This window comes from Dama dama, chromosome 1, assembly GCF_033118175.1.
Source record: "Dama dama isolate Ldn47 chromosome 1, ASM3311817v1, whole genome shotgun sequence".
Classification (NCBI taxonomy): Eukaryota; Metazoa; Chordata; class Mammalia; order Artiodactyla; family Cervidae; genus Dama; species Dama dama.
Window position 1 is genome coordinate 83,224,318 of NC_083681.1, and position 23,424 is coordinate 83,247,741.

Here is a 23,424-nt window from a genome sequence, read left to right on the forward strand (position 1 = left end):
GGTAGGGGGCTATGATTTTAAGCAGTTTTTTGAGAATAACCCCCTTTTGGTTCTAATAGCAATACATGCTCACTGAAGACAGTCTGTACGATGGAGACGAGGAACAATCACCTGCACACAAAATCCTCCACAACCCTCCCCTTAAAGGCAACCACCGCGCTCCAATCACCCCGGATTGTATTCCTTTTTCCATTCCCCCTGCCCCCGTAAAGTCAAATACATGTATAGAACTTACTTATACTCAACATTATCCGCCTAAGTGTTTTCTAATGTAACTGAGCTCTTCAAACATAGTCTTTCTTCTCAGAATATAAGCAATGCTTGCTCTCTATGGGAGATCTGGAGAAAACAAAGCAGGAGGAAGCTCCCCACGGTCCCGCCACCGAGAGAGGCGCGTCTTTGGGGGAGCACCTGCAGAGCACCGCCCTCGCTCAGCCCAGCTCTCTGTGACCCCGTGGATTGCAGCCCGCCAGGCTCCTCTGTCCATGGGCTTCCCCAGGCAGAATACTGGAGTGGGGTGCCATGCCCTCCTCCAGGGAATCTTCCCGACCCGGGGATTCAATCTGTGTCTCCTGCATCCACTGAGCCACCTGGGAAGCATATCCTCCCCATTTCTTCCCTATCACATATACATTTTCATAAAAGAACTGCACTCCAAGCATATATACTTTCTGCTTTCCCCCCACACGAGACCATAAACACTTTTCATGGTTAAATATTATACCTGTCCATGACCCAGAGATTATCACTTAGCCACTAGTGAGCATTTAGGTTATTTCTAATATTCCTATTATAAATGATGCTGTGGTTAAGTTTGAAATAGCTAACATGAATTTGCTACAAAGAACCAATTTTTTCTTACCTCTTTTGAGAAGATATAAATGATAGCTAAGGAAATACCAACCATGAGGGCAGCTCAGGGTCAAACTGAGCTTTGTGAAGTTTCTTAAATAAACTCTCAGCTGCCCAGAGGAGAAGCAGGTGAACTGTGGTCTATCCACTGAATTTTCTAATTCTGCTTTGCAGTTAAAGGGGGGGGGGGGGCAGTGACTGTTGAAAGCATCCTAGGTTTTCTTTTTAAAAATATGCATTTATTTGTGGCACACAGGATTGGACCAGGGATTGAACCCGCTTCCCCTGCACTGGGATTGCAGTTTCAGCCACTGAACCCTCAGGGGAGGCCCTAGGTTTTTAAGGAAAGTTATCACATAAACATAAGGTCTTTATCTGTCTCCCTTATGATAAAATAAGAGATAAAAACATCAGGTGATACCATCCTTGCCAATCCCCAGCACCAAGAGGTTTGCTGATCTATCTAAATATGCTAGAAACACGTTAAAAAGCATGTTCAGAAGTAACAAGCAGAAATGTAGACACATATTTCTTTTCAAGTATACAATTTGTTTTTATTTACAATACCCTATAAAAATGTAAATTTAGAAACTTTTTAATTAATTAAAACCAAACAAAAAAGATAAAAGCACAGAATAGAAGAGATAATCATCAAGCCTTCACTTGATCGGGTGTGAAGGGAAGGCAGGGGGTGAGGGCAATGGGACGGGGCGCAAGGGGCACAGCGGGGAGACAACACGACAGCCGGTTGGTGCAGAGGGCCTCACTGCTGTACATTCATGTGCAAAACTCACCCTCGCATTAAATACCGTAACCTGCCCCCTCCCCCACTACACTCGGAAAGGTGAGAGCAGCAAGGTGCGCTCAGGACAGTCGGGTGAGACCCATCAGCTGCAGTCTTCCTAGGGCTGGCATCACCAGGGACCTGGGCCCTCATCGGGGGAGGGGGTGCGGAGCGGGAGAGGGTGGTGACCGGGCGCAGGCCGCCCCGCCCGGGCGAGACCAAGCGGCAAGGGCAGCGCTTCCGCCTGCGGCGCGGCGGGCAGCGGCCTCGGGAGGTGCGGCGGCTCCCCGCAGGACACCGAGCGGAGGCAGGGAAGGGGGTCAGAGCATGGCTTACTGCAGCGGCCTCAGGAAGACGAGCAAGGGTGGTGCAGCTGCGCGGGGCAAGCGGGCTCCAGTCGGCGTCTCCCGCGAGCCTCCGCGCACCTGAAGGCACGGGCCCAAGTACCCGCGGCGGGGGCCGGACGAAGGCTGACCGCGTGCGTCCCCACCGCGGTGGCCAGGACCGAAGGAAACCCGAGCGGGGAGGAGACGAGGGCGGCTCAGCTGAGAGCCGGGCACCGGCCAGCCAGGAGCTCTGAGTTTACTACGCGTGCTGCATACCCTACACTTTATTAGAACAAGTAGAACCCATCAAATTAATCACAAGATGGATGAGGAGCAGATTAAAAACACATCAGCTGGTTTGTGGTTAGAGAAGGGATCGTGTGTCAACTAAATTTCTCAGCCTAAACTCGTTCTTTAAGGACCCTTTGGAGACCACATAAACGTACAAATCCGGGGTGTGTGTGCGCGCATATATATATATATTTCTACTTCATCAGCTTTCCTACAGTCATATTAATAAGGGGCGAGGAGGGAAGGAATCCTGTGGCAGGCTACGACCTACTCTGAGCTGGAGCAGTGGTGGGGGGATGAAGGGAGAGGTTATGTTTGTGTCTCGAGGGCAAAGAAAAGGCAGAATGGAGAAGAATCTAGTCAAGTGGGACATGCAGGACTGTCACACAGAAGGTAAGGAAACCAGCACAAGGATGAACCCAGCCACATTTCACAGAGCAGTGGGGAGTACCTGGCATTCAGAGACAACCCCTGTGAGTGGGGCTCGGTCCCACCAGACGCTCTGGGGAGTGAGCTACCTTCCCTCCCTCGTTAAAAACCACACTCCACTGGTGACGGCAGCTGGGCGGGAGGCAGCCAGAGGCCAGGACACGCGTGGAGCCTTTACCGTATCCCCTGAACTAGCCTGCGGCACAAAGAGAGAGAGGAGACCCGTGTGAACGAGTTCAGAGAGCAGTCGCCTGCCCCAGAACCCCAGCCCGGCGTGACCTCTCCTGGACCCCAGCTCTCATCTCACTGGGAGGCTCTGCTGCGGCCACAGCGCTTTCATCCAGCAGACATTCGAGTATTTCACAGAAGTCTTTAATCTCCTCCACCGGATTCATGACATCCTATGCCCCTCTCACCCCCAGCCTCCTCAACGTAATTTCTAAAGTGCCAACTTCAGTGAGATGTGGAATTGTCCTGTTTCCAACTTACTGCAGTTTTGACTCCAGCAAGTTCAGTTTCTGTCGGTCAACATAACGAGAAAAGAGGGATACTAGGTTTGTGGGTATAGAGACTGGCTTGGCCAGGCCAGTCTGGGGAATCCGCAAAAGTTCTCGGGTTGCCACGAACATCACCTCCGTCCTGACAGGGAAAACCGATAATAATAATAATGTAAGAAAAGGAATACAAAAGAGGACCTGAAAGAACTACAAAGAAGAAACACGGCCCAGACTGACCATGGGTTGCTTTGCGCCGATTCTGAAGCGGGCTCTGAGCTCTGTAGGTCTTCCCCGCGGCTCAGGACGACGAGGAGCAGTGACAGGCCAAACTGTGAGGAGACAGAGGGCGTCAGACACCACTGCGCCGGCGCCGCACCACAGCCAGGCCAGGCGGTCGAGGGGAGGCGCTGAAGGCAGGCCCCCGCGCCGTGCTGCTCTGAGCCACTCAGAGCCCAGAGGCGGCCCCTCCTGACCCAGCAGCTCAGGCCCTCTCAAGGGCAACAGGAGCCCCTGGCTCCCCCATCCCACCCTCTGACTACAAGCGAACTCTTCCCAAGATAAGGGGGGGGGGGGGGGGGGGGGCGGTTAGCTTTTCTCCCAGAAGTAGAAGGGAAAGTCACATGAAGACAAATTTTGAAACAGAAAATTAAAGTTTATAGAACAAACAAAAAAATACAAATAAAAAATAGAGTTTGAATTAAGAAAACAGGTGTTAAAGCCCTGTGAGAAAATATACAAAGAAAGGGAAATGGAATGATCAGGCTGTGAAGAAAACATTTCCTTAAAAAATGACATACATATCTGGAAATATAAAGGCTTAGAGGATGTTAATGAGAGTTTAAAAGATAAAAAGAGAGAGGGGATAAACAGATTCATCCACCATATCTAGGACTGTTAAAATTTAGCAACATGCTGTAGAGAGATACATAAATATTTATTTTACTCTGTGGGCAGTAACAGCAGAAATCATGGACTCTAAAGGGGCACAAACATGAACAAGACCGAGGTTAAACGCGTGAATCATGGCTATAATCAACCATGAGAAGAAGCTGGGCAGATTCTGGGATTCCATCCCCCTCTCTCTGAGTTCACCTCACCGAGGATAACCTCACCTTTCCACAAAGTTCCCTTCATGTCACTGTCAGAAAAACAACAGGTTACATAATCTCCTCTGACTTCAGGCTTTTTGACTGCCTTTATCAAAATTAAAGCTAAGAGACCAAATAACGTGGAAGGCACATAACCTGGGGGCCCCGGTCTTACGCCCCAAGGCACCGTCACCCTCTCAGTCTCTGAGGTGCTCACGGCCCTTCGAGCCAGGCTCTCCAGGTTTGCAGGTGCCAGAAGAAAACCCTTGGGTCTCCTTTTCCCTTCACTGTACCGGATGGTCCCCAGTGAGCGCCTCTGTGCACCCAGCATTAAACTGCATCATTCACGGCTGCCTGCTCATCTAAGCAATGCTGACATCACCTCCACTTTACAGATCAGGAAACCAGGGCTCAGCAAAGCGAAATGATCTGTTCATGGTCACAAACCTAGGACGCGGTCGACGAGGAGTGGAAACCTGTTCTAAAAGCTCACGCTCTTCTGTATTTACGCTTCCCCTGGGAGTCTCTGGACCTTTAATCTGATATAAAGGAAATAGGAACTGGGATGTCTCATGGCAGAGACCACTAATTACCTACATAATCCACTTTCCTCCTGCTAGATCTGACTTCACCCGTGGTGACAATGGGGTGAACTCAGAGGTTGTTCCAGCTTTCCCTGCACTTGGGTGTGGCACGTGACGGAGAGCTGGCCGTTGAGATTAAGTTGACGTTGGTGGTTACAGCTCCGGGAAGAGGTCCCAGTGAGAAGGCCAGCTCCCCCACACCCTCAGCCCTCTAAACCCACTCTCCTGATGCAGAGCGGGGCCCTGCACCCACACCCACCATGGACTCGAGAGGACGCAAGCACGGCAGCCGCTGCTGGGACAGCACAGCGGGGGCCGGAGGAGTCTGCACCCCGACAGAAGCAGGTTTTCTCCATGTGAGGTACAGAGCACCCTGTCCTGTGAAAATCACTACATCTCCAGCTTCTGTCACCACGAGCTAAATGGAACTCCCGGCTGAAGGTTACAGTTCCAACCCCTCACCCTCTTCTTCCCCCCACCCCGCCGATGGCCACAGCGCTTACTTTCAGCCGTAACTCAGACTGCAACGGCTTGCAGGGCTCAGGGCTCACCTTGTTCTGGAGCACAGCACAGAGGTGCGGGTTGGACGGAGCTGGGGCCGCTGCGCTCTGAGGTAGGTTCATCAGCTGCTGCAGAAGGCTGGTGACAGTCACTGGTGGAAGATGGTAGAGGAGGAGAGAGAAGGGACTCAATAGGCATGGCAGCACCTACGGAAAACAGAACGGACAGGCTGCCACAGTCTGCTACTGTACTTCAGCCTCACCGGCGAGTGGGCAGGGACGGGGGGAAGCTCACTGCCCCAGGCAAGCTGCAACAGAGGAGCCTGACAAGCAGCAGATGCTGTCAGCATCTCAGCAGCGGATTCCATGGGAACTGCTGAGGATTTTCCCACTCGCACAGAACAGCGTTACCTGTGTGAACCAAGGGTGCAAAATCACTTCTCAAACACATAGCAAGATACATGATAAAACATCGGTATTCATTCTGCAAATACTCAGATGCTCACAACATACCAGGCACTGTGGGCTAAAAACATGGTAAACAGCACACACCCTCAGGGCTCTAAACAGAGAAGCTGTGAGTAAACGGGCGACTTTAATACACCACGAGAGGCACTCTAGCACAGGTAAATTCTGAGAGTTAGAGACTTACTGAGAAGTATTTTCAGACTTAACTGTATCTTGATTTATCTTTATAAAAGCTCAATGAGGAAATGGAGAATGATCAACCAATGTTTATAGATCAGAGAAGCAAGTGATCAGAAACTCAAGACTTTGATTACAAAGCTAGTAGCTAGAACCAGAATTCAAGGCTGTTGGATACCAGCCTGCTAGTTCACTCATTCTGCTTTGCCATAAGGCCCAGACTGGGAAATTAAAATACAGAGCTACTGGTGTAACTAGGTTATGACGCTTGAAAGGAAATCGAGGGTGCTTCCAGCACTCAATGACCAAAGCATAAAAAATGATGGCTGGTTCTACTTTAAGTAGCATTCAAGGATAGAGAAGACTCCTTATCATGATCAACTATTCTAAATAAACAGCTTTAAAAATTAAAGCATTCTTGCGTGCGTACTAAGTCACTTCAGTTGTGTCCAACTCTGTGCGACCTATGGACTGTAGTCTGCCAGGCCCCCTGTCTGTGGGCGTCTCCAGGCAGGAATCCTGGAGTGGGCTGCCATCCTCGCCTCTAGGGGATCTTTCCGACCCAGGGACTGCACCCATGTCTCTTCCATCTCCTGCACTGGCAGGTGAGGTCTTTACCACAAGTTCCACCTGGCAAGCCCGAAGCGTTTTTAAACATACACAAAAGTACAAACAACAGTACAGTGAAGTCCACGTACCCACAACCCAACTTCAACAACAATTCAATCAATAACAGGCTGCCAACCTCATTAAATCTATGTTCTTCCCATATCACGTCACCTTTTTCATAAACAGCAATACTTCAATTCTCTCACAGTACTACCGTAACCGTGGAAGTTTAACTCCTTAATTATCATCTAATATCCATCTCCAAACTCAAATTCATCCGACTGTCTCAAAAATGTCTAGGAGCTGATTTGTTCTAATGATGATTCAAATCAGACCCACACGTTGCATGTGGCTTTAAGGCTTTTAGAATCTGTTAACAGGTCCTCCGTCACTTGCCCATCTCCTTTTCTCCAGCCATTTATTTGAAGAAATTGGGTCATTTGTCCCATAGTTTGAATCTGGCTAATGGCACCTCTGTGGTGTCACTTAACAATGACCCGATCTTCAGTCTTTCCCCCATAAAAACTGGTAATTAGGATCAGAGGTTTGACTGAACTCCAGTTCAGCAGAGGGGGCAGGGTAGTGCGCGGCAAGGACACCCCATGGAGGCCGAGAGCTCCCTGCTCGGGGTCAGTCACGCTGCTCCCCTCCCTGGGGCTGACGGTCATCTGTGGGTTCAGGTGTGGCCAGCCTGCCCTGACCAAAGAAGTGAGAAAAGCCCCATTAATCTCTAACCTCACGCTTTCAGCTCCAGGAATGGCTGCTGCCCAGATGGACTGTCTTCTCCATTAGGAGCTATAAAACAGTAATTTTCTTGTTTCTTTGGAATTAGCGGAAATTCTTCCATAAAGAAGAACTTCCTAATATCAACACTCTAGTCACCTTGACATTTGGCTGTAATGTGGCAGGGAAGTGTAATTATTATTTTCAGTAAATTATTATTTTCAGAATAATGAGTTGATGGCCGAGCAATCTCTCAAAGTGTTTAGTACATTTTTTTCATATCATTATGAACTCATTAAACATATCTGATCTACATCAATCCACTGGTATTAATTTTTGTTTCTGACACAAATTATCCCATTGTGACCGAAAGGAGGTTCCTTCAAGTTGGTCTGTGCATCTTTTACACAGAACCACAGTAATCTTTCTTGGTTTCTGACACGATACTCCATAATTATCTTGTACGTTTTATGCCTCAGACCTGGAACCTGCTATTACTTCAAACAAACAGTATTTAGAAATGTGGTCTATTACTCTTTAACACATACAGGTAAAGTCTTAGCCTCTATATTCAACCAAGTTTTCCTCACTAGCAGGTAAGCTCCACTACAGCAGGCCTCTCGGGGTTCCTAACTCCTCGCACCAAGAACTAGGCGCTAAACTTATAGGTCCTAATCAGTGCCTGGTACACAGAAGTGCTTAGTAAGTATTTGCTGAGTGAAGAAATTCTTTCAATTCTATTATTTCAGAAAGAATAATCTTCACGTCTTTTGGGTTCACTCTCAAATTCTATTATTCTGAATCTCATACTTAATAATACTAGCCCTTTGCGCTAACTGTATCAATTTCTTGCTTTGAACTACTATTTCGAATTTTGCTCATCTTTCAAGCACTGTGATAGGAATAAGCAGAGGGCAATTCTTACAAACTTAATAGTCATATTTCAAATTCTAGCCCATGGCTTCCCTAGTGGCTCAGCAGTAAAGAATCTGCCTGCCAATTTAGGAGACATGGGTTTGATCCCTGGTATGGGAGGATCCCACATGCCTCGGAGTAACTATGCCAGTGTACCCCAACTACTAAAGCCCACACACCCGAGAGCCTGTGCTCCGCAACCAGAGAAGTCCAAGCACCGTAACCAGAGCGGCCCTGCTTGCCGCCACTCGAGAAATGCCCACGCAGCGACAAAGACCCAGCACAGTCAAAAATAAATAAAATTTAAAACACTACTACTAATAATAAAGAAAATAAAACCCACAAATTCTAGCCCAGTTTAAACTGCTTAAAAGCACTGGCCCAATTCCTGTGGGACACCATTCAAGTAAGCCTACAGGTCAGTGTTAAGCCACTAATAACAGCCCATGAATGATTACTTTATATCCAGCAAGGTAACCAAGATCATAAACTGCAAATACTGAGCAGTCAGACCCAGCTGGGGCCCTGATCTTCTCTCCGTAAATACCGATTCAGCAAGTCAGGTAAGGCCGAACTATTTGCTTCCAAAGCAGTTCTGATACAGATCACAGCTTAACAGCTGTGTCAGATAAGATGGAATTACTGCTTTCCTCACGTTTAGGAACATGGTCTGTTGGATAAAGAAGTGGCATTAGAATTACAAAGGAGTAAAGTTTTTGCTTTAAATACTCAAATCATTAAGCCAAAGATTAGGTAAAAGAACACAAAAGGGAAAAGGGGGAAAATAAGAAGTCTGGCTTCTAGAAATCTTATCCACTGTGAAGACCCAAAGGAAAGAGGACCCCCACGTGGCAGGTCACCTCATCCTGGGCGTCCTTCTTGATGAGGAAAGGGAGGTTCCTGGCTGTTGTCATGAGAATGTCAGCTGCTTGCTCTGTGGAGAGGAAAGGCAGAATCCGGGCCACCATTCTCTTCCCCTTTCGGATACACATGATCTGTACAAAGTGGTCATCACTTGGCCTGCGGGGGACAACTTAGGTCAGCAAGAACAATGTAAAAACCCACTTTCCGCTCTCACATGTTACTGGATGAACACACTGCATTTATTTTCGCTCTGCAATGATCTGTACTACAAAACAGTGAGAATTACTTTACCAACTCTCAACCAAATAATAAAAGGTAAATTCTTCGAGTTTCATGAATACTGAAAATCATTTCAACACTTGTACATTAAAAAAACTAATCAAACTATAGGCAGTGATTTCCTTTATTAACTTTCAAGTAACTACACAAATGACATAGTTAAAACAGCAAAATCTGAAAATATATATAAAAAATAATAATATTCATAATCTCAGAGATAATTTACTAGTGTTATCATTTTGAAGACATTTCTGTTCTGTATATTTCTATCTTTCACTTTTTAAAAAGGGGGGAACCCATATAATTTATATGGCTTGTTACTTGACTTTTTTTACTCAACAACTTATGAACACTTTTCCATGGCAATAAATAACACTTTACACAGATTTTACTGGCTGCATAATAGTCCAATCTACAGAGAAACCCAGATTTATTGACCAAGCTCCCTGTCAGTCCAACCCTGAAAAGATGTGCTAAAAAGAAGGTCCTTTTCAAAAAGTTTTGTTTTGCGTATGTCCTGGCTTAAAAGAATCATCAATTCTCTTGAACGGGCAAAGACAAAGGGAGCGTCCTCTTGCATTCATCAAATAAATATTGTGATTTATAGAACATTTACCATTGGCAAGATTGTATTCCAGATACTGGGTGGGAGAGAGATGACAGAAAGACAGAGAAATTACACTAAGGAGCTTAGTCTCCACTGGAAGACTGATTGGCTTCCATAGCAAATAAGAACTGTACGGTAATCCCAAGAAAGTATGAATGTTTACACTTTCCATCTTAGTGGGAAAGAAAATACATAGATTACACGGTTGAACATTAGTAAGCATAAACTAGATACAATCTGTAAGCTCAACAAAAGAAACTAAATAATGTTTCCCACTGTCTCCAGCATCCAGAACTGTTCCTAATAGATATTGAAGAGGTACTTGCTAAATAAATGGATTCGAGATACATAGATTTCTTTTCCCCCCTGCTCAAAAGGATTCTAAAATGTTTTATATGGGGTGGCATTTGAGTTGGGCCAAAAGGAAAGACTCTGAGCTTACTGCAATGGTAAGGAAGGGTAAGGGCAGAATGTATAAAGCTCAAAGGAATCTAGCGAGACTAATGTTTTAACCAAAGGACACAATTCTTACCTCTCCTGTCCAGGCAATTTCCCCCTTAAGTTGTCATACATGCAACAAATTTTGTGCTTTCTTTCATCCATCAGGGCAGGTCGCTCTTCTTCCACACTTAGGAGGTAACGCCTTTCGTAATCCTCCACGTCAAGCAGTAAACTGTAGGTCTGAGAGAGACACAGCAGGCCTCAGCAACTCGGAGCACCAGGTAAACAACCTCGCAGCTTAGGACTACCAGGTAACAACACAAGAGTGAGAGCCCACAGAAATAAGAATCAAGAGGGAAAAAACCTGCTCTTTTAAACCCAGAGAAACATAGTGAAACAACTTAAAAAAAAAAAAAATTCCTTCAGGTATCATTCCCTGTCCCTTCTTGACCACTTTCCAAACTTTCCAGCAGCAGCAGCAGCATTAGTAATGTAAATGACGGGAACCACGGTGCCCAGTGACGCCCTCTGTCTGTAAAAGCGGTAACAGCTAGCTTGACTACAGGATCCCAGGCCCTGTCCAAGCACTGTGCAAATACTCACTCACCGGATACTCACCACAGCCCAGTGAGAAACAGACTCTTACCACTTTCATTTTTAAAGATAAAGAAACCAAGGACAGCACAGAAAAGTTAAATAACCTGCCTCAAGTCACAGACTTGGTGAGAAATGACTAAGACATGATTTGGAGCCTGTTCTCAGAGTCTGTGCTCTTAACTCCTATACTCATGCCCCCAAACATGGTGTTTTATGCTTCAACACTAACTGCCTACTACTGATTTTCCTTAGAACCCAGGACAGTGCCCAGCACTCAGGGAATGGTCAATAAATATACATGAACTGACTGAACAATCAATTCACAGGCAGAACAGTGTAATTTTTCTTTTCGTTTTCTTAGAAAGATGCCCTGCCCTAAAACACTGAGCCGTTAACTGAACAAGCTTGGACAACACCCCAGGACTTCTAACTGTAACTGCAGTGCCTTCTCCATGAGGCCATAGATGAGGTAAACCACATTCCTTTCCAGCATGCCCTATACACAACAGGCACTTTACATAGACATGTACATTAATTAAAATCACAGGACACTAACCGATTGCTTACTTTCCCACGTGCTGCGTACACATATATCTCACAGTTTGCTTAACTGAAACTAACTACAGCAACTTTAGCAATGCTAAAACTTACTTTCTCAATTATGAAAAGGGTTTTTCGTCTTTTGTCCCGAACCTGTTTTTCTTTTGTCTCCTAAAAAAAGACAAGACTTTTTAATATGAACTCTCATGTTAAGAAAAATTTACTGCTGGTAAATTCTATAGGTAATTCTATTTGTCACAGTACTGTGAGGATTAATAACCAAACAAAAGTAACGTGGAGAAAGGTCACAGAGTTGACTGAATAAACCCACATATAAACTATTAACTAAATTCATAGCTAAGCAAAAGGTATTGGAGAATGCAATGGAAAATGAAGATATCATAGGAAAATCTTAAACACATAGAAAATGATAGTTTTAAAAATTGGAATAAACAGCTAATGCTGTTTGTAGCCAGGGTTACCTAGTTCAAAGGCTCCTGCCACCCCAGGTCCTGCCTGGCTGCCTTAGAATTTCAACCCAGGGACCCTTGAAGAAGCAGTGCTGACCCAGACTTCCTTAAACACACAGTTCTGTGGCTACTTACATCATCCTCACTCCGAGATGTCACAACAGCATCAATCATTTTTCGGGGATTATTCACACTAGAGACAGTGAGCTTTCCCAAAGAGCCCTCAAACTGCACTGCAAGGACAAAAAATTGCCAACAAGTAAAAACCCAGCAACGCAGGCAGACAGCATTCAAAGATCATTGCAGTCTCTCTTTTCTGGCCCCACTGCGTGGCCAGTTGTTGTTCAGTCACTGAGTCGTCTCTGACTCTTTATGACCCCATGGACTGCAGCCCACCAGGCTCCTCTGTCCGTGTGATTTCCCAGGCAAGAACACCGAAGCAGGCTGCCATTTCCTTCTCCAGCGGATCTTCCTGACCCAGGGAATGAGCCTGCGTCTCCTCTGTCCCTTGCACTGGTAGGTGGTTCTCTACTACTGAGCCTCCAGGGAAGCCCCACTGTGTTGAATGTGGGGATTTTATTTCCCCTGACCAGGGATGGAACTCAAGCCCCCTGCAGTGGAAGCACAGAGTCGTAACCACTAGACTGCCAGGGAGGTCCTATGTTCTCTAGTCTTTACTCAGGACCTAAAAATTTACTACAAAAATCAATGTATTATCTAAGGCAATCTCTTATCAAAATCTATCCTTTCCCAGTTTTTTTTTTTTTGGTTGTAATAATAAAAAGTCTGAAATATCTTCCCCTTATCTATTTTATGGATACTAGAAATTACAACATTTTAAGAAGTCATGGAATCTCAAGCAGAAATGGACTTAAAAGGTCATCTGTCAAACTATTCACTCCATGTTGAATAAGGCGGACCTCCCCACCTGTCAAGGAAGACGGCACCTTGCACATCAGTCTCAAACATCTCCGTCCCGTCATCTGCACAGGTGCTGCTGTTCTGTCAGCAGCACAGCGCATCTCTCCGCTGTGGGTGTGGGGACAGGGACCTCACCTGGCTTGTAGGTGTGCTCCAGCTTGGCCACCTGAGGCGTGATGAGCTTGGTACGCTCCTTTTTCGGGCCATCACCTTGCACTTCTTCAGCAGCTGACAGTTTCTCCAGTTTTTCAAAGTAATTCTACCACGTGAGAAGATGATTTCAGTTGCACCAAGCACAGAATACGACTGCTCTTTACCATGAAACAACTTATACCAGTGGCAGCAATACTACTCGTACTCTGTGAACGTATTCGTTTTTAACTTTTGTTAGATTGCCAAGAATTTACTTTATCAAAAAATCCCAGCCTTCCAAATTAGCATCAATGAAAACATCATTAGACTGCCAAAATTCTTAATTTAAGAACCACAGTACTGATGCCAAAAAGATTTGAAAATACTGGTTTAAGAGTCTCTACAGTTTAGAAATAAAAGGCATATATGCAAACCTTTCAGTGAATATTGTGATTCTTCGGCTTGAAAACCGGGAAAAATTTCTTACTCACTTGAAGACTAACTCAGAAGAAAATTCTACCAATATTTAAATGGGTACCTTCACCAGGGTAAGCGACTAAACTTATCTTTCAAATGGCACAGAGGACATACCTGGTAATAAAAATCATCCAGGTAGGGATCAGTGCTTTGCAGTTGCATCATCTGGATTTTAGAGACCCAATCTTTTTCTCGCTGCAGCATGAGGTTGGCATACGGATCCTTTCGGATATGATCCTGATGACTGCTCCGGTGACCCCCTCTGTCTCCTGCACCGTTGAGATTCCGATGCTGACTGGAAAAGAAATACAGGCCACATGCACTCCAAGTGGATACATGAATTACGTCTTGTAACAATACTACAGTAAAACAGGCCAACTAAAAAAAAAAAAAAAGATTCCCCTTGGCTTTTATTAAAAGAGGAGCGAAAAAGAATAGAATCTTAACAGAATTTGAGAGGAAAGAGCTATGCAATACATAATCAGAGGACTAGCCTATGATCTGAGTGCCTTACCGTTAGCTAAGCACTTTCACCTATGGACTTGTGTATAAGCCCCACAATAACCCTATGAGGTTTGTAGGTTTATTTTCCCCACTTAAGACAATAAACTGAGCTCAGAAGAGATCAGGTAACTTGCCCAAAGCAGTACTCCTGGCAGCAGTGAGAGGTCTGAGCACAGGTCAGCCTGACTCCATGTCTACATACTTTTCACAATGTGTCGAAAATTATGATATACTTTAAACAGAAAAGTCCAGCAAACATTATTCAAAAATCCACTTATTCACAATCTGGACTTAATGAAAAAATTATTGGGTCAAATTTGCTTCAGATTTTTAAAAAGTAATATTAAAGTAATACAGTGCTATGTTTACAGTTGAAGGCCCACCTATAGCCCTTGAGATCACAGTTTCCAGCTTCCCTTCCTTCCTGTCGGAACCACTATCCTGACTTTGATACATATCCTTCATGAAATATTTTTGTACTTTTATTACTTGTACATCTACCTTTAAATATCATACAGTAGTATTCCATTTTACATAAATGGTATTAGGCATAAAATTCTGCTCCTTGATTCTTATTCAATATTATGTGTTTCATACTTGTCCACACTGATAATATACCCAGGTATATTCTGAGAAGTAAAACTGCTAGGATTCAATGTATCCACATTATCAACCTTACTGTTTATTGCCAAATTCTCTCTCCAAAGGCTATATATACTCCATTTCTGCTAACAACGACAGTGCTGAGACACTTCATGTTTTGCTGAGGATATAAAATGGTTATCTAATTTCAATCTGCACTCTTCTGATTGTAAGTGAGCCTAAAAATCTTTTCGTTTTCATGAGCCATGTAGGTTTCCTCTGTTGAAAAATGCACACTTGTGTTTGAGGCACACTTGTGTTTTTACAATCTCATTAAAAATGTTTGTAAACACCCTTATTCAGTGATAACTGCCGTACAAAGAGCTGCACAGTTCCATGTGCACAAACTGTTACGTCTGGACGCACGCAAACACTTGTGACGCCATCAGCGTACCCCAGGCACTAGACATACACACCCACTCCTCGGGTCTCTCTGTTCTTCTTCCCTTTTTGGGGGTGAGGGGGTAAGATACTTAACATGAGATCTACCCTTTAAATTCTGAAATGCACAATACTATAATGTCAACTGCAGGCCTGAGAAGTTTCCTATTTTAACAATCAAATGTATTCTCAATCTTTTCCTTTATGGTTTGTATTTTTTGTGTCTTAAAGGCCCATACTAGTTTTTTACCTCTGCAAAAAATATTCTGTAATTTTTTTTTTGAAAGAAAAAGGAAATTATACACAAAGAACCATAAAAGGGAAGGCTGAGAAAATTTCAAAGTTATGTTTAATTCTCTTATGTATAAGAATGATGATAAATGATGATAAAGCTCCAGGAAAGCAAGGGTTTGGTATGTCTTGTTCTTTCAATCCCCCAAACTGACCACAGTAGCTGGTACACAGCTGGGGCCACATATATAAATATACATTTGAATGAGGATTAAACAGAGGCAAAAAGAAAGTGACTGTTAGCTTTACATAAAACCCAAACATAATGCTAGAGACTATACTTCAAGACCACCTCTGAGCCGAGATGGTAAACAAAATGCAGTTAAAAGTATGGGAAGAACTTGGTAAGGAGTGAGTATAATATGTTGACCACCCCCCACCCCAGATCTGCATTTCAAAATTTTGTTAACTTGGAAATAAGTTGATAAGCTCTAGTCATTCAAAGCTTGTGCATTAAAAACATAAAACAGCACATATGATCTGACTTAGCCAGTTGAAATAAGCTGAATATTGATTAAATTTACTTAAAAAGCAAGCTGAATCGGTCAAGAACGAAACCTAAATGAAGAAGCCACAAGAGGAGGCACAGTGCTCACCTTCTGCTCTGCTGCTGCCTCTGGTGCAGGAGCCGGCGGTGCTGTGGGTGAAGGTGGGTTGTGTCTGGTCTAAACACTGGGGCCTGCGATCTAAGGAAAAAGGCAAAGATGATCAGTTCTGTCCTTCTGATGACCTGAAGTTTTAAAGAATGTGGTCAACACTGGATCACTTCACACAGGTTCACCCAAGGGAATGCTGGTGTCTACTCCAAGATCTTTCAGAAGGAAGATATAGCTGTATTTTTATGTATTCCACAAAAGACAATTCTCAACTCCTAAGAAGACAATCATAAAATCTGAGTAAACCAGCAGTAAGCTAGTTTAATTCTCTTTGCTCCTAACTGTTAGAGAAGTCTCTATCTAAATTTAATGTACTCAAATTCACATTTGGAAATGACACTGAAAATATACATGTGATGGTTAATATGTCAACTTGTCTAAGATACCCAATTGTTTGGACAGTCACTCATCTAGATATTGCTGTGATGGTATTTTGTAGATGCTATTAACATTTACAATTAGCTAACTTTAAGAAATAGAGAGATGGCCCTAGACAATGTGGGTGGGCCTTGCCAATCAGTTGAAGGCCCTAAAAGGAAAACCAGTTTCCTAGAGAAGGAATTTTGCCTCAAGACTGGAACATGGGAAGGCCTGACTGAGTTTCCAGCCTGCTCACCTGCCCTACAAATTCAGACCTCAGGTTGCAACCACAAGTCCTAACATTCTGTCCAGCCTGCTGGCCTGCCCTACGGATTTTGGACTTCCTAACCCCACAATCATGTAAGCCAATGCCTTAGAGTAAATCTTTTCTTTATTTATGTATACCCTATTGGTTTTGCTTCTTAGGAGAACCCTGAGACAACGTGATATATAAAAAACACAATTTCACTGAAGAAGGAACTTAAACCTCTCTTATCGTAAAATCACAGTGGAAGCAAGTAGCTAAGCACTTTGATTAGCTGACAACTCAGCATCCATATCTCTGTTCCTCTTTTTTTTTTTTGGCTGCACGATCTCAGTTCCCCTGACTGAACCTGGGCCATGGCAGTGAAAGCATGGAGTCCTAACCACGGGACCGTCAGGGACTTCCCTCTCTGCTGCTTAGTGTAAGACCATTCTTGTTAAGTGAGAAGCACTTTGTGCATGTATGTGTGTGTGTGTCAAATGGATACATAAGACATAAGAAACTTTAGAAGAAATGAAAAAGGTGACTAATGTGCAAATGTAAGCAGGAAGCATCTTGTTGTTGTTTAGTTGTTCAGTTGTGTCCCACTCTTTGTAACCCCAAGGACTGTAGCTCATCAGGCTCCTCTGTCCATGGGACTTCCCAGGCAAGAATCCTGGAGGGGTTGCCATTTCCTTCTCCAGGGGATCCTACCGACCCAGGGATGGAACCCACCTCTCCAGCACTAGCAGGCAGTTCTTTATCACTGAGCCATCTGGCAAGCCCAGGAAGCACGTGCCTCGAGGGAAATGTGATTCATATGAAACCTTGGAGACCTTCAAACATTTCTGTGTTTGGCAACTTGAGGATCAAATAACATCTCAAAATACATCATTTGAAAATAGCAAAGAGACTTCTACCTTCTACCACTAAACGTCAACGATCAAGACGCTCAGTGGACAAGGGACAGCGGCACTTTCTGTATACCTTAGGTTTTGCAGGTGGGGTCCTGGACCGGGGGGGTGCTGCTGCGGAGGTGGCGGTGTAGCGGGGGGTGGGGCGCTGAAGAAGGCGCGGAAGCCTGGCGCCGGGGGGAGCATCTGCCCGACTCGCCCTTGCAACAGCTTGGGATTCATGGCAGCAAGTGGGCTGCCCACGAATCCAGGGACCCGTGCAAACTGGCTGGGAGACATCCGTCCAGGCTGTAGCTGCAAGAAGAACAAGATCTTGGATTTAGTTGACAGGCAGGTCCCCTTACTTTCATCCATAGAATAGTGAATACTGCTTCCATCAGTAACTTTGCTTGAGAAAGTAATGGGGGGAAGAAAGAAGAGGCAGTAGGAATTGACTAGTAGCAAAAAAAAAAGGGGGAGATGTGAGCTAGTGAACCTTAGGAGGGTAAGGCGAGCTCTTGACAGGCTGAGCTAATCCTAGGCTTACCTGCGCTCCTCCAAGAAGCTGTGCTCTCTGGAGGGGGCTGAGGACAGGAGGGACACTAGGGGGGAAAGGGTGGCCCAGCAGGGAGGAGTTCTAAAAAAAAAAAAGGAAAAGAAAACATTAGAGTCATACCATAAAAACAGGGAAATAACAGGGGACCTCAACAGAAATGCAGAATAGACGTGGACAGAAAAACTCTCAAAGGGTGGAGCTGAGCTGTCCACTGAAGGAATGTAAGAGAGAGTAATGCTAGAAGTCACCAAGCACTAGGATTATGTAACGTGAAAAAGAAAGCAGTAGAATGAAGGACTGTAAAAGCACGAAACCAGATCATATCAAGTTTAGATCTTTAAAGATACGAAATGAGATGAGGTAAGAAATAGCTGAACACGATGAACCATATCTCCTGACCTGGGAACTCTAAGATCCAGAAATTCAAGTATGGAGATTATGAAAAACATGTATCATTTAGGAGGTATCGCTACACCAGGCACTGATCAGAAAATACACACTGCACGTCTTCACTAGGTTGCAGAGTGACATACCGGGACACTGCAGAGCTGGTTTGGAGACATCCTCTCACCATAGGGAGCAGGATACCGTGGTGGCACTGGGGGCCGAACATGGACAGGCTTTGGACAAAGAATCTACGAGGACAAACATACATACAACTACACTCAGTGAAGTCAGTTTTTCCTCCACCTATACTCCCTCCCCTCGAGCACTGGCAGAGACACAGAACTCAATGCAAAGCCCTACTTCTAAGCAAACTGCTATGGCTCTGGTCCACATGTAGAACCTTCAGTCACTTCCTCTCACAAATATCAAGCAACGTGCCACTTTTTAACTGAGGAAGATTTAGCTAATTCTCCAGTTATCCCCACCCTTCCATGCTATCTGAGGGAGGTACCAGCAGATATTCTGACTTGCAAATTCTCTCCAAGAGGATATGTTTTGGTAGCAGTGAGGGAGATGGAATGATAAGAAAGCTGGAGGATTAACTAAGTCCTATTCTGAAGCCCCTGTGATATGGCCGCCATGCTCAGCTCTTTCGTGTCCACTGTGACTCCACCATTTCAGAGGATATTGAGCCTAACTAGGCCATACCAGTACCACCCTCCCCCCATACCTTCCACATTGGCCTTCCTTTCCAGCTGCTGGTTTCAGGTGGAGGGAAGTCTATGGAACAGGACTGCACAGGCTCTAGGGAAAGCAGGGATATCTTAAAGGTAAAAAGGGATGTGGACAATGCTCTGTGTTCCCATTCCCCCCAGCTTTCAGCCACCTCTCTGCCAAGGTTGTGGGCAGCCAGCAAAACACTTTAAAAAGGATATTTACACTAAATGTGGTTAACTACCCTTTTTCTCCCCCAATTAAAAGGCAGCAGCAACAGGAGCAGCACCAGCAAAGGGCATTGGGGAATGTGTCTCTTATTTGTGCTAACTTCTCCTCTAATTGGCTATTTTTCTTTCTAATCTAATGCCTACCCCACACTTCCACCCTCCTCCCAGTAGCACATTTCCCAAAGAATTGTGCCCAGATTCCCAGTATCCTGGGCTGAGTGCCTGTTGATGAGAGGTACCTGCTGGTTGAAGCTGGGCACAGCCATCTGCTTAGGTGGGGTGCCTATGGGGACAGCTTTAACAGGAGGACTCCCAATGACAGGCGAGGTGGACCGCCTTGGTAATGCACGCTCGGAAAGGTCCCGATCGTCTTCTGGGCCCTGGGGGGGCCTCTGAGGCAAGGCATATTCTAACACAGACACTGTAGGCATTTCCTATTTGAGGAAGTAGTGTTAAAAAAATTAGCTAGCTCGAAATCTCTTAATCACCTTTCCAGATGCCCAATACCTTGAGAAATTATTTTTAAAATTTCTATTTAGTTTCATTTCACATCCAGTAAAATTTACCCTCTGTGGCATATAGAAGTAAATTCTGATAAATGTACCGAGTCCTGGACCTACCACCAAAATCAAGACACAGAAGTTTTATCACTCCCCAAACTTCCTCAGTACCACCCCTTTGTAGTCTAAATCTCCCATTACCCTCAACCACTGCAAACATCAATCTGTTCTGTCCTGACAGTTGTGCCTAAAAATGACTGTGTGTGTGTTCAGTCGCTTGGTTGTGTCCGACTCTCTGCGGCCCTGTGGACTGTAGCCCGTCAGGTTCCTCTGTCCATGTATTCCAGGCAGGAATACTGCAGTGAGCTGCCATTTCCTACTCCAGGGCATCTTCCTGGCCCAGGGGTAGAACCCATGTCTCTTCCAGCTCCTGCACTGCAGGCAGATTCTTTATCACTAGCGTCACCTGGGAAGCCCCTAAAATGACTGTAATTGAAATTGAGATCATAAGCTGCCAAAATTTTCAAGTTCCAACGGCTCCCTTTCAACCATTTCCAAGGAAAGCACAACCAAGTGCGCATTACCATGGAGTCTGAGGCTCAGCTGTGGCTGCTGGACGGTGAGATCAACACGAGGCCAGCAGGGAGCACACATCTATACATCGCCCCAGCAAGGCGGGGGGTGGGGGGGGAGGGGGGCAACAACAGGAGCCAGGCTGCGGACGCTAGGAATTTTATATAATGAAAAACGTCTAGTACCTGAGCAAGCAGGGGTCCTCGGATTCGCCTCAGAACTTCAGATCCATCCCAGATGCTGGAATTCAGACTTCCTGGTTGGGGCTAGCAAGAAAGGAAAACACACACATAGTGTGGAATAGTGCAGACTCTCTGGGCAACTTATCAGTCTGTGCTGAACAAAGCTCCCAAAGAGCTGCAACTGTTGAAGATAAAGAAATTATAGCATTCTGTGAAAGAGAAAGTGAAGTCACTCAGTCGTGTCCGACTCTGCGATCCCATGGACTGTAGCCTGCCAGGCTCCTCCATCCATGGGATTCTCCAGGCAAGAATACTGGAGTAGGCTGCCATTTCCTTCTCCAGGGGATCTTCCCGACCCAGGGATCAAACCCGGGTCTCCTGCACTGCAGGCAGATACTTTACCATCTGAGCCACCAAGGGAGCCACCAAGGGAGCATTCTAGAAAATACCTTATATCCCAATGTCATCTCCTGAATTGCTATCATAAGGAATAATATCACCAAATTTCTATGGCACGTGTAATTCTCTCAGTATAATAAATGAAATCAAATAGCAGTCAGTTCAGTTCAGTTCAGTCACTCAGTCGTGTCTGACTCTTTGCGACCCCATGAATCGCAGCACACCAGGCCTCCCTGTCCATCACCAGCTCCCGGGTCTACTCAAATTCATGCCCATCGAGTTGGTGATGCCATCCAGCCATCTCATCCTCTGTCGTCCCCTTCTCCTCCTGCCCCCAATCCCTCCCAGCATCAGGGTCTTTTCCAATGAGTCATCTCTTTGCATGAGGTGGCCAAAGTACTGGAGTTTCAGCTTCAGCATCACTCCTTCCAATGAACACCCAGAAATAGCAATAGCAAAGCCCAATACTCTGCTTCAATTACTAGTCTGCTCCAGCTCACAGCCACTTACTTGCAACACTGGCCTGGTCTGTACCGCCCTCATGATAGCTGGGTCTTCGAGTTCATTTTCAATCACCATCTTACTGAGCCTTTCTGCCAGATTTTCCTCATGGTCACCCAACAAGTCCATCTCATCCCTTTCCCCATTGCCGGTTTGTTCATTAACTGCTGCAGGCAGCTTCTCTTCCAGTTCAGCCAGGCGCTCATGTGCTTCCTGCCAATCATCATCTACGAGGAAATCAGAAAAAGAAACAGAGTTCATACTGGAATAAAAAGTTTCATGAAATTCTTCTATTAACCAAATAAACAATTCCAACTCCAGAAGACAGGTGGGAAGTTAAATTTCCACCTAGACACATGAAATAAGGTTTAAATTAACGGGGTGCATTTGAAGTGGGCTTCTCACTATTGAGAACAAACACCCTATCAGGAATAAAATTCAAACGTTTTGAGTAATAGATTAATACATTAGCAATGGCATCTAGATTATATTCTGAAACTGATTTCTAAATTGGTGATATATACGTATACTACACCTGTGGGTTTGAGATTCTATGACATTTTAGGCAAAAACTCATGCTAGCATACAACTTTCTCTTAGATAACTGTCACCTTCTTTACAAGCTTTTAAATCCATTCATTTCATCCAGTTAGTGTGTTTTGAGCATCTATTATGTGACAAACACTGTTCTAGGTGCATGGCATACATCGCCATAAGAAACAGACAAGGAAAGTGACATTTGGGCAAAAATTCAAGAGTTAAGAAGTTAGCCATGTGGATATCTAGGGGAAGAGTGTCTCAGGCAGAGGACAGTCAGTATAGAAGACTTAGGATGGGAGACTGACAATTTTCAGAAGCAGCAAGGACTGTGTTTGGACTGAACAAACAAGGGTGAAGAGTAGAAGAAAAATGAGGTCGGCGTGGATCAGAAGGAACTCTCGAAGGTCCTTTAGAGCTGCTCTGAAATGGGGCCCCTGGAGGTCAGGATGTGGCTGGACTTGCTGAAAGAATCAATCTGACTGATGTGCTGAGAACAGATTTGGAGAGAAGAGGGTCACACTACGGAAAGCATGGAGGTCTGTTAGGAGGCTACTCCAAGTACGCCCAGGGTAAAGGTGAGGGTCGGCCCTCTTCTTTAACTGTCTCCATTTCTGTACACTACTATAGAGTCTGTATCACTGATACTAGGTTATTTTCTCATTGTTTATGGTGACAGAGCATCATTTCGCAGATGAAAATCTTCAGAAGCCTTTATCAGCTTCTCCAGAACTAGACCTCACCTCCATCACTTCTCTCATTCCAGGCTCCTTAACCACATCACTCATCATTCCCTTCTACCTCCATCATAAAAGCACTACTATTTTGCTTTTAGCATTCAAATTCAGATACCTTTCTTTCCCTCCTCACTGACGCTTTCTCTAAATAATCTTTTCATTTTAATTCTTACCATCGCCTCATCTAACCCACCAAAACCCCATGTATTCTCTTGCATAAGTTATGTATTTTTATTCTTATTTTAGTTTCGTATGTTATGCAAAATCCAACATAGAGAGACAATAGGTAATTCTCTTTATAACTAACATTACAACACAGAATTCTGAGAACCGTCCTTAATGACAATCCTCCCCATTTAATTTTTCTATATATCTCATTTAAAGAAAGGAAAAGGACTGCAAACAACATGCAAAGAAAAAAAAAGTGTCTTGTATATACTCAGGGTGTAATAAATGATAGTTACTTCAAAAAAAGATTCAGACTTTCATATGCAACTTGTTAAAAGTATCTCTCCTTTTTTCCTGTTTACAATACATGTTTGCTAAAAAAAATTTAAATATTATAC

At 44.7% G+C, this 23,424-nt stretch overlaps 1 protein-coding gene across 4 annotated transcripts in view; it reads right to left on the reverse strand.

Annotated features, from left to right (window-relative positions):
- Nucleotides 1-1,380: 1,380 nt before the first annotated feature.
- Nucleotides 1,381-23,424, reverse strand: part of PATL1 (PAT1 homolog 1, processing body mRNA decay factor) — a 28,044-nt gene continuing 6,000 nt past the window's right edge. For 3 of the 4 annotated variants that reach the window (XM_061154310.1, XM_061154320.1, XM_061154301.1), the window contains 17 exons: nucleotides 21,594-21,811; nucleotides 20,688-20,768; nucleotides 19,669-19,863; nucleotides 18,632-18,733; nucleotides 18,090-18,179; nucleotides 17,637-17,857; nucleotides 15,986-16,075; nucleotides 13,686-13,866; nucleotides 13,098-13,221; nucleotides 12,177-12,274; nucleotides 11,683-11,742; nucleotides 10,526-10,674; nucleotides 9,104-9,263; nucleotides 5,403-5,558; nucleotides 3,417-3,508; nucleotides 3,172-3,321; nucleotides 1,381-2,878 (listed from right to left, as the gene is read on the reverse strand). In XM_061154310.1, the coding sequence (XP_061010293.1) occupies nucleotides 2,857-2,878; nucleotides 3,172-3,321; nucleotides 3,417-3,508; nucleotides 5,403-5,558; nucleotides 9,104-9,263; nucleotides 10,526-10,674; nucleotides 11,683-11,742; nucleotides 12,177-12,274; nucleotides 13,098-13,221; nucleotides 13,686-13,866; nucleotides 15,986-16,075; nucleotides 17,637-17,857; nucleotides 18,090-18,179; nucleotides 18,632-18,733; nucleotides 19,669-19,863; nucleotides 20,688-20,768; nucleotides 21,594-21,811 (2,189 nt within the window). In that variant the 3' untranslated portion in view covers nucleotides 1,381-2,856. Of the gene's footprint in view, nucleotides 2,879-3,171; nucleotides 3,322-3,416; nucleotides 3,509-5,402; nucleotides 5,559-9,103; nucleotides 9,264-10,525; nucleotides 10,675-11,682; nucleotides 11,743-12,176; nucleotides 12,275-13,097; nucleotides 13,222-13,685; nucleotides 13,867-15,985; nucleotides 16,076-17,636; nucleotides 17,858-18,089; nucleotides 18,180-18,631; nucleotides 18,734-19,668; nucleotides 19,864-20,687; nucleotides 20,769-21,593; nucleotides 21,812-23,424 lie in introns of those variants that run through there. The other variant, XM_061154330.1, reaches the window with a different exon arrangement.